At 47.5% G+C, this 11,676-nt stretch overlaps 1 protein-coding gene across 1 annotated transcript; it reads left to right on the top strand.

Annotated features, from left to right (window-relative positions):
- The first annotated feature begins 339 nt into the window (after positions 1-339).
- On the top strand, positions 340-5,623 carry LOC119360179 (L-type lectin-domain containing receptor kinase IX.2-like). The gene is made up of 3 exons (XM_037625933.1): positions 340-1,171; positions 1,392-2,007; positions 4,781-5,623. Exons 1-3 carry the CDS (start codon positions 340-342, stop codon positions 5,394-5,396), a joined length of 2,064 nt encoding a protein of 687 aa, XP_037481830.1. The 3' UTR covers positions 5,397-5,623.
- Positions 5,624-11,676: the final 6,053 nt, after the last annotated feature.

Below are 11,676 nucleotides of genomic sequence, written 5' to 3'. Positions count from 1 at the left end.
CAGATTAGCTAGGTCCGGCCAAAACTTAGTGATCGTAGAAATACTCCACTAAAAAATTAGTCAACCCGATAAATCGGTTAGAAATGCCCTTAGATCAGTACTACGGAGGGAGAGAGACAGCGAGAGGGCACCAGACCAGCTGACCGGGTGTGAGGCGACGACCCCCATAAGCGATGACCTTCTCATTTTTTTTCGATCGAACTTTTTGAAGCGAAGACTTTGACTTAGCAAGAGCGATGCGACCCACTTGATCGGCCGAACATGGAGTCAGTTGGCGTAGCGTCGAGCTAGAAGTATTATTTATCTTCATTCTCTTTTCCTCTTGCTAGTAAAATGGCTATGGGCACCGCGCAGCTCCTCCTCCTCCTCCTCGCTTGCTTACACTGTCCTCTTGCTGCCGCAGTTGCTCCGCCGCCATTCTCGTTCAGCTTCGACTTCACCAACACATCCAGCTACCGCCAAGATGACCTCAAGTTCGAGGGCAACGCAACTGTGCACGGCAACCTGGTCGACCTCACCTGCAACTCGTTCGGGAAGGACTCGAAAGATTGCGTGGGACGGGTGTCGTACGCGCACCGAGTGCCGTTCTACGACAACCTCACCGGCGAGGTAGCCAGCTTCCAAACGCGCTTCACCTTCGTCATCATGTTGGACAACAATACCATGAACTACAAGGGTGATGGCATGGCTTTCTTCCTCGCCTATTACCCATCAACCATGCCGGCGACCTCTGGTGGGGGCAACCTCGGCCTCATGTCCCAAGTCGACGGCAAGAGGACCACCTTCGGCAAAGACCAGTTCATCGCTGTGGAGTTCGACACCTACAACAACTCCTACGACCCCAGCACCACCTTCGACCACATCGGCATCGACATCAACTCTGTCATGGATTCGGTGAACACAACAAGATTGCCCAACTTCAGCCTCAACGGTTCCATGACCGCCACCGTCACCTTTGACAACACTAGCCGGATGCTGATCGCCGACCTGCGGTTTGATGACAATGATAACTATCGTCCCGTTCAGGTTAGCACGCAGTTACCCCATCCGGTCACCACCTTGCTCCCGGATCAAGTTGCCGTAGGGTTTTCTGCAGCCACCGGCTCGGGCATGGAGCTGCATCAGTTACTCTCGTGGTCATTCAACTCCACGCTTGCTCCGCCCCGGAAAGGTGTTACTCCCTCCTTTCTGATTTATCAACCATAATACTCCCTCCAATCAATATTATTTATCGCTCGAACCGATGTATATAGCATTAAAATACATCTAGGTACATCTGTTTGAGCGACATGTAATATGGATGAGTACCTTTATTTCTTGAGATAATGGCATGGACACGATGAATTAATTAGTTTTATAATCACCAGTGTCATTTTGGTGCATGCATGCAGATCATGACAAGAAGGCAGCGGTTGTTGGATGGTTGATTGGAGGAGCTATGGCGTTGCTTGTGTTGTGGTGCATCATCTCGTATTTCAAGTGGACAAGGAGCACAAGTCAAAACTTTCTGGCTCCAAGTGGAGGAGCCAGACAGCTCGAGTACCGTGTTCTGGCTGCTGCAACGGATGACTTCTCTGAGGAGCGGGTTATTGGGCAAGGTGCCTTTGGAGTAGTCTACAGGGGCACCTTCTTCAAGGTACCATCATCAGGTGCGCCCTCGAGAGAATCCGATGGTCCGTCCTCCACGGAATCTTGTGCGTCTTCAAACTCGAGCTCGAAGGAATCCACAGATGACATCGAGGTGGCTGTAAAGAAGATCAAGAATGGGACAAAGGGAGGAGACTTCTTGGCCGAGATGAACACCATTAGTGAAGCCAAGCACAAGAATCTCGTGAAACTGAAAGGTTGGTGCTGCAGGGAAAACAATCGGAACTTGCTTGATTTCATGTGTTGGTGCTGCAGGGAGAAGAAGGATGCCGAGCTCTTCCTGGTCTATGAACTCGTGCCGAACGGTAATCTGTACTACCACCTAAGCGAGAGTGAGCAAGTAATAGCATGGCCAACAAGGTACCATCTATCATGCATTTTTTTGTCTTGGTATTATATATTTTCGCAAGGATCTTTTCTATACTTACTTTTTTTTATACTAATAAAGCAAAGTGCGTTTCGAAAAAAAATTCATCCGTTCATGGTCCAAAATTATTTTATTCTACTCAAGGTGGAACTAAATTATTATGCGCTTGTCTACTAGAAAAAGAATTTTCATACATGGGCCGCGCGCTATGGCTCAGCGAAGCCAGCCCATTTATTTTTCTGCCCACGTAGGTGGGAAATTTCTATTTTCCTCACAGGGCGACAAATAGTCAGAGTTTCACATAGAACAACCAATAATGAGCTGGCCCATTTTTCTTTTTTTTCTTTATTTTACTTCTGTATTTACTCTCCTTTCCCTATCTCTTTTTTCCCATCCAAGTTTATTTTTGTTTTAGAATTTATTTTGTGAAGTAGAAATTCTCAAAAAATGTTCAGAATTCAAAAATTATGTTGCTATTTAGAAAAATATTCGGAACTTGCAAAAATTGCCATTTTTTCTAAATATTGTTTTTAAAAATTGTTCAAGATTTCTAAAAAGAAAAAAAGGAATTTCAAAAGATGCTCCAAATTTGAAAAACATTTATGTTTTAGTAAAATGTTAAAAATTTAAAATATTGTTAGTGTATAAAAGATACAGATTTTCTAAAAATCTTATGAATTTTCAACACATGTTCCTGTTTTAAAAAAATGGTCACAAATTCAAATGTTCATATTTTTATAAAAAAATTTGATGTTTTCAGAAAATATTTGTAAATTTTAAAAGATGTCCCCTTTCATATTTGTTCGCATTTTTCGAAAGTGTACATAATTTTTTAATAACAGTTCAAGATTTAAAAAAATGTCATGTTTTCAAGAATATTCAGAAACTTCAGACCATAAAATCCCCTGATTGAAAGGATTGAAAGGAAGAGGAGATTGAATAACTCATGGGACTTCTCTGGCATACGATGACGTAACAAAACTCTTAGTTGCCCTCGATCAATTAATGGAAAAATAGCTGACTGAATCCTTCACACACGGCGAAACCAAGAAGCTAAATATTCCTTTTTCGTGTGCACACAGGATTTTGCTTGCACATATAATTCTCTCTAACTTTAAATGCATACTATTTTATCTCCCGTTGCAATGCACAGGCATATGTGCTAGTTATTATTAAAACAAGAGACTGAGGAACCACACCACATAAACTTAAAATATATAATCTGTCGATTTAGATAATATGGTTAAGATTAAATAAATGTGTTTCCCCTAAAAAAAGATCAAATAAATGTATAGAAGTTACATACAATAATAATAATGCGAGCAACTGTTATCCTGAGAAGTATGACACATTAACGTAAAGAAAAGATGTTACATATGTACTCACTCGGTTTTGAAATATAAGGTGTATTTTTTTCAAAAGTCAAATTAGTTTATTTTTGACCAAGTTTATAGCAAAGTACTATACCAAATAAATAAACTATGATAATAATTTCTTGATGAAGCTAATGATATTGATTTGATATTATAGATATTAATAGTTATCTCTATAAACTTGATCAAATTTAGAGAAGTTCAAGTTAAACAAAGAGTAGCGCACCTTATATTTTAAGACGGAGGTAGCACGTGATGGTACTGTAGTAGCGCATAGCATGGCCCGATGGAATCGTCCGAATATCTCTTTTCCAGGCTGTTGCTAATGTCCAGACATGTTGTCTTTCTAGGTAATAATGTGCACTCTTTTGATCTCGAACAAACTTACTTCTCCGGAAGAGAGATATTCAGAAAACCTGTATTTCCAGTCCTGTTGTGTTTCTAGAATGTTGATCTTTAGCACATAGATGTGTTCGCAAACAATGAAATAATGAAAGTACAATTCTCGCCAATGTTTTCACCAAACAACCAAACAATGAACGTAGAATTCTTGCCAATCTTATCACCGTCATCTTTTTGTATCATTTGTATGTTATATATAAATGATAATGCAGTGACAAGAATAAGTTCAATAACATTTGGCTGGATGTTGGAATACTAGGGGAAATCCTAAAAGTATATTGGGTGCAAATATAAATGTTGAGGGGGTGGTGGCGGGGGTGAGAAAATGTGGAATAGTGGAAGCTAATTTTTTTTCAAGATACATCAGAGATTGACGTATCAAGATCATAGATAGAAAATGCCTAGAAAGGCAGACAGTTTTACAACTTAGCCACTTCTATGAAAGCCAATGTTCGGCATGCTGATGACTCAGTACTAGCCCACTGGTCTACTCTAATCGGGAGCGATCCAACCTCTCATAGCAGCCCTGCCGCCCTCCAGTCTTGCACTTCTAGATCAATCTTCTTGAGGAGATCACTTGTGGAAGTTGCCGCTCCATTGAACACTACATCGTTTCTGTGCTTGCACAACATCCAAGCAACCAATGCAATGACGGTCCATGTCTCCTTCCTAAGTTTTGGTTGCAGGTTAATAGAGGCTAAAAATTAGTACCAAACCATACTGGTAGGCATGTAGGGACAAAGACACTAGACTTTTTGGTCTTTCATGGTCAGGCATCCAAACTTATACCTATTTTTTTATACAAATGACGGAAATATTTCTATGAAATGTTAACCATGTTTTTCTGAAGATACACATTTTGGCTATATTTTCTTATAAAAAAAACTGATGTGGCGGCGAATCAAATGAATATATTGTAGAGAAAATTACGGAACATACCGTTATTAACATTCCACTCATTCAATAATTTGTTGGTCTGCCTATTTTTTAGGTACCAAATTGTGAAAGACATAGGCTCGGCCCTTGTTTACCTCCACCACGAGTGCGAACCTTACATTCTGCACAGAGATATCAAACCAGGCAACATACTCCTAGACAACAAATTCAATGCCAAGCTTGCTGACTTCGGGTTGTCGAGGATCGGCAACCAGGATAACATGACTTTGATGACAACCGCGATAGGGACGGAAGGGTATATTGATCCAGAATGTAGGAAAGATGGGAAAGTCAAGTTCTACCCTAAATCCGATGTCTACAGCTTTGGAATCGTTCTGCTAGACATTGTATGCACAGGGAAGTCCAGGGAGCGAGTCTGGGAGTTGTACATTAGAGGCAAGGTCATGGAGGCTACAGATGGAAGGCTTCATGGCGGCGACGATTTGGACAGGAGGCAAATGAAGAGCGTGGCTGTCCTCGGACTCTGGTGTTCTCTTCCTGATGGTGCCAAGAGGCCTACCGTTCGGAAAGCAATGGAGGTCCTGGAACGTGATGAGTCGTTGCCTGACCTTAACTACCGGGTGAACACTTCGGTACCCTCAGCCTCAGGACATCAACACATCGACACCAGTAGCTCTGACCAGCAGGCATTTATGTCAGATGAAAGCTAGATCTTTCAGTGAGCCGCATGCATGACTTTTGGGATGGTTACATCGGTCGACACAGGCTGTTTCTTATATATGCATGCATGGATATAGCTGGCTCTCAAGGTTCCTAGCTCAATCGGACGGGGCGTGCACCCTTCTTATACATCTCATGGTTAATACTATCTTGCTATTGCAGTTTGCATCTAGTTGGTCTTTGTTTGCTTTCATGTTGGTTTGGCTATATGTGCAAATGTAATAAACAGTTACGAGACACAATGTAAACAGTTTTTTTTCATTGCATTTACGTTGGTTTGACTATATAGTACGTGTGGACGTAACAAAAGGTTATGTTTGATGGCTGCTCTTGTTTTCATTTGTATTATTACTGTACAGTTGTGTGTGCTTCTGATGGAGACGAGCTTGTAAGACATATGATTTGGGAACTGCTCGACACCCCTAACCCGGGGTGTGGCTACCTCATTATATAGAGGTACCCAAGGGGTACAATACAATGTTACAATACAGATATAACGAGGCTACATATATACAGTCTAACACCCTCTCTCAATCTTAACTATGTCCTGAAGTACAAAGCAAGATAAGATTGCGCCTACAGCCTACAAACTGTGGTTGTGGAAGAGCCTTCGTGAAGATGTCAGCAAGTTGATCCTTTGACGAGATGAACTTGATACAGAGTAGCTTCTGTGCAACACGTCCCGAACAAAGTGATAATCCACCTCAATGTGTTTTGTCCTAGCATGAAACACCGGGTTAGAAGAAAGATATGTAGCACCAATATTGTCACACCACGGGACTGGAGGATGAGCTTGAGGAATACGCAGCTCTCTCAACAGAGACTATACCCATATGATCTCAGTAGTCGCATCAGCAACAACTTTGTACTCAGCCTCAGTACTACTGTGAGACACTGTTGCTTGCTTGCGAGCATTTCAGGCGATCAAGTTAGGACCCAGAAATACCGTATAACCCCTCGTGGATCGCCTGTCATCCGGACTACCAGCCCAATCTGCATTAGAGAAAGTCGAGAGCTCATACGATGGTGCAAACTGAAGAAGCAAACCATAGGAGGCAGTAAGACTGACATAGAGCAAAATACGTTTCACAGCTGACCAGTGAGACGTCCTGGGTGCATGCAGAAACTGACAGACACGGTTGAATGCATAGGAGATATCAGGCCTGGTAATAGTAAGGTATTGCAGACCACCAACGAGACTGCGATACTCAGTAGCATCATCAGACAACAGAGAGTCACCATCAAGAGCAGACAACCGATCAGTGGCAGACATCGGAGTGTTAACATGTTTGCATTTGAGCATTCCAGTACGATGCAACAAGTCCAAGAAGTACTTTTTCTGAGTGAGAGTCAAACCAGCAGAGGACCGTGAAACCTCAAGACCAAGGAAAAAATGAAGAGCACCCAAATCCTTGACAGCAAAATCATCACAGAGAGCAATCACAAGGCGATCAGCAGCAGCAGCAGAGGAACTGATGAGGATGATATCATCAACATAAACCAAGAGATACATCGTAACCTCAGGGCGCTGGAGGAGAAACAGTGACGTATCAGCAGTGGATGGAGTAAACCTAAGAGCCCGAAGAACAGATCCAAGGTGAGCATGCCATGCACAAGGAGCCTGTTTGAGTCCATACAGTGCCTTAACCAGACGACAGAGATGATGAGGTCGTGTCGGATCAACAAAACCAGGTGGCTGACGCATATAAACCTCCTCCTCCAGAATGCCATGTAGAAAAGCGTTCTGCAGATCAAGCTGACGAAGGAACCATCCGCCAGTAACAGCAAGAGACAGTAGTAACCGAATGGTAGTAGGCTTGATGACTGGAGTGAAAGTGTCTTCATAATCAAGACCATACCTCTGTTTGAAGCCCTTGGCAACTAACCGTGCCTTGTAGCGTTCAATGGAGCCATCAGCATGTCTCTTGACTTTGAAAACCCACTTGGAATCAATGACGTTGACGCCACACACTGGAGGAACAAGATGCCAAGTATCATTCTTTTGGAGGGCCTGAAACTCTTGTTCCATTGCATCACGCCAATGAGGAATACTCAGTGCAGCCTGAAAGTGATGAGGCTCTGCAGTGGGATCGACAGCAGTGTGAGCCTTGCACGCATCAAGCCACGCAACCGTCCCATCCGTACGCTCGTTCGGACAGAAGACACCGGACTGGCTCCGTGTGCGAGGACGAAGAGTGACAGCAGGTTCTACTGGCAAAGTCGGTGTAGCAGAGGATGTTGACGAGGCCGGCACCGAGTCAGGTGAGTCGGGCTCACCGGTGACCAAGCAGGTCTGGTTGGCGACCCTGGCGCCAAGGCAGACCCGGCCGGAGCAGGTGACGGGGCCTCCGGGCAAGTGGCAGCAGCAGCCAGCCCGGGCGAGAGACCCGCCAGTGGCTCGGGCGAGCCACGCAAGGCAGGCGCTGGTGAGGCCTGCGAGCCGGGCGAAGCTGGCGCTGACGAGGCCGCTGGTGCTGACGAGGCCAGCGAGCTAGGTGAGGCTGGCGCTGGCTAGCCCAGCGCCCGCGGGGCCAGCGTGAGGCCGGACGGGGCAAGCGTGGAGCCAGGCTGACCCGGCGCCCGCGAGGCAGTCAAGGAAGCCTCCACAGGCGAGACGGGGATGGGTTGGTGGGTGCCGCCCGTCATGCATGGCGCATGCATGTCCCGATCAGGACGCTCATCAGTGACCTGTTCATCAAGTAGCTCGAGCCGGGCACCACGTCCAATACCTGCAGCATGATTAGGAAGCAATGCAGGGGCATATGCAACATCCACAAATTGATCAGGCGTAGGTGTGGACACAGGCACCGGTGGTGTAGAAGTGGTAAAGTTAGTCGGAAGTGCACGAAAAGGAAAAACATTTTCATCAAACACAACGTCACGAGAGATGTAGACGCGGTTGGTAGGAACATGCAAGCACTTGTACCCTTTGCGAAGAGAACTATACCCGAGAAAAACGCACTTCTTAGACCGAAACTCTAGCTTGCGCTTGTTGTATGGACGTAAGTGAGGCCAACATGCACACCCGAACACTTTGAAGAATGTGTAGTCTGGATTCTCATTAAGCAGAAGTTCAAGAGGGTTTTGCATTTTCAGAAGTCTCGAGGGAAGCCTATTTATGAGAAAACAATCTGTAGAGAAAGCATCACTCCAGAACCAAAACGGGATGGAGGCATGAGCTAGCAAGGTTAGGCCAGCTTCAACAAGGTGACGATGCTTACGCTCGGCAGTACCATTCTGTTGATGTGTATGAGGACATGACACGTGGTGTGAAATTCCAAGTTTGTTAAAAAACAAGTTGAGGTTGTGGTATTCACCCCCCCCCCAGTCGGATTGGACATGGATGATTTTCTGCTTAAGAAGACGCTCAACATGTGCTTGAAACTGAATGAAGACATCGAACACATCAGACTTATGCTTAATAAGATATAACCAAGTAAAACGGCTGTAAGCATCAATCAAACTGACATAATAATTGTGACCGCTAAGAGATGTCTGGGCATGACCCCATACATCAGAAAACACAAGCTCAAGAGGATGTTTCACAATATGACTAGACTCTGAAAAAGCAAGTTGATGACTCTTGCCCTGCTGACAGGCATCACAAATAGTTTCAGCAGTTTTATTGGACACAACTGGTAGATCATGACGATGCAAAACATGTCGAACTATGGGAGCCGCCGGGTGACCAAGGCACGCATGCCAGTGTGTAGGCGACACACGAACACCACTGAACACCTGAGGAGAGGACGGCATGGAAGGTGGGCGCGGCGCATCAAGTGCATACAGTCCATGGCGAAGACGACCGCTAAGTAGAATGGCCCTCGTGTCCCGATCCTTGATAAAGAAACGAAAAGGGTGAAACTCAGTAAGGACATTATTATCACGAGTAAGTTGAGGAATGGACAACAAACTACGCGTAGCATAAGAAACACGAAGGACATTAGATAGATGCAATGTGCGAAAATTGTGAGCAAGGAGAGAGGCCTGACCAACATGGGAGATGCGCATACCTGCTCCACTGGCGGTGTGCACCTGATCATGACCATGATATGGCTCCTGAGTAGAGAGCTTACCCATCTCACCGGTGAGGTGGTTGGTAGCTCCAGTGTCCATGTACCATGCAGGATCAACGGAGTAAGACGGAGTACGGCCATGATCATGACTCGTCACGGCGGTGGCGACCTGCTTGTCGTTCCCTTTGCCATTGTTGCCGAGGCCCAGAAAATCTTGCTTGTAGCGACGATGGCAGCAAGAGGCAATGTGGCGCTCAAGGCCACACAACTGGCAGGCCTGTTGGGCACCACAAGAAGAACAACACGCCACCGGCCGGTTACCACCCGTGATGGTCGGAGCACTGCCCCGCGAGGCCGGTTGTGAAGGCGGCGCCGGTCTGCCTCCTGAAGATGATGACTGCTGGGGCTTGCCACGAGTTGCGGCATTGGCGGAGGCGAAACTGGGGGAGACCCGGCGCGCCTTAATGCGCTGCTCACGGCCAAGCAGACATGCATAGAGCTCACGATGTGGAAGCGGGTCATCGCGGCCATGAACATTCTCAATGAGATTGTCATAATCATCATCAAGCCCATTAAGCACGAAGGTGGTGAACTCCTCATCCTGCAGCGACTGACCAACTGAGGCCAACGTATCGGCAAGACCCCGCATCTTGTTGAAGTAGTCGGTGATGCTGAGGTCACCAAGCTTCGTCTCACCCAGCTCGGTGTGTATAGAGTGAGCACGCGCCTGGGACTGAGAGGCAAAACTGGTGTGAAGCGCCGCCCACGCCTCCCGGGACGTAGCGGCGAAGATGACCAGCGACGAGACGCTCGGGGTGAGCGAGGACTGGATGGCGGAGAGGATGGCCTGATCCTAAGCCACCCAGGTGTGGAACGCCAGGTGGTGAGGGGGCGGACACGGGATGGATCCGTCAACGTAGCCCTCCAGATAGCGACTCCGCAGAAGAGGGAACACCTGGGCACGCCAGGACAGGTAGTTGTCCGGCGCAAGCTTCACCGGTAGCAGATGCGAGAAGTAGAACAGCGCAGGCACCGTGGCCGAATTAACATGGGCATGCGGCGATGCATACATGCCCATCGACGAGGCCGCCCCAGGATTACGGGATATACCGAGTAGGGCGGGTAGGATCCGGGGGAAACCGCCCCTGGGGCACCATAGTGTGTCGCGGGGGCGCCGTAGGGTGCCGCGGGGGCACCGTGGTAGGGTGCCGCGGGGGCACCGTGGTTTGCCGCGGCCGAAGCCACGTGCGGCGAGGCAGCCGCAGCTCCATGCGGGTGCGGGGAGGACGCCGGGTAGGGTTGAGGCGGCGCGGGCGCCGAGTAGGGCAGCGGCGGCGGCGCGCCGTAGTAGTGATGAGGTGGCGGGGCGCCATAGGGCTGCTGTAGGGGCGGCGCGCCATAGGGTTGGGGCGGCGCCGGCCAAGACAACGGCAGCGGCGGCCCACCATGGATCATGGGAAGCTGCCCGCCGAAGGAGTAGCACCAGAGGGAGCACCAGTCGGGGTGGCGCCGCAGTCTCCCAATCCGATCGGGGAGCGAGGCGACGACAAGGCACCGTAGGCCATCGCGAGGGGCTGTGAGGCAGTGGCGAGGGCCGGCGCCGCGGCGGCGGCGGGAGGAACCGAGGTCGGCGCGACGGCGGCGGTGGCGGCGGCAGCGGAAGACGTCATAACCTAATTTGATACCATGTAAGACATATGATTTGAAAACTGCTCGACACCCCTAACCCGGGGTGTGGCTATCTCATTATATAAAGGTATTCAAGGAATACAATACAATGTTACAATACAAATATACAGAGGCTACGTATATATATACATTCTAACAGAGCTACCTGCTCTGGCGTAGGCGGATATGGAGAGCGATAGGCCTACCCTCATCATTTTTCGACGACCCTCATGCTCGGTGGCTGAGATGCTCAAATGAATCGTTGATCCCATAGGGGAGCTCAGCGAGGGACACGCATCAAGCCTGAACTCTAAAGAATGCACAGGGTATAGCAATTCTCAATTAAAACTGAACTAACACAAATAAGGCACAGAGAGACTGATAGTATTCCGACAAACTAATTACATGTGCTCTGAAACCAATGTATAGTGTTGTGATTCTCATCATTGACAGAGATAAAAGGGCGCGTACCATTTCAGTGTCAACAAGCTGTAGCGCTGCTTCTCCACTGAAGTTCATCTAGGAAAACCCGAACAATTTCCATGGTGAAACGTTGCAATAGCAGGCTGCACATGAGGGATCACGT

This window comes from Triticum dicoccoides, chromosome 2B (genome assembly GCF_002162155.2).
Source record: "Triticum dicoccoides isolate Atlit2015 ecotype Zavitan chromosome 2B, WEW_v2.0, whole genome shotgun sequence".
Lineage (NCBI taxonomy): Eukaryota > Viridiplantae > Streptophyta > Magnoliopsida > Poales > Poaceae > Triticum > Triticum dicoccoides.
Note: the sequence above shows the minus strand (reverse complement) of the source record. Positions and strands in the feature narration are given on the sequence as shown.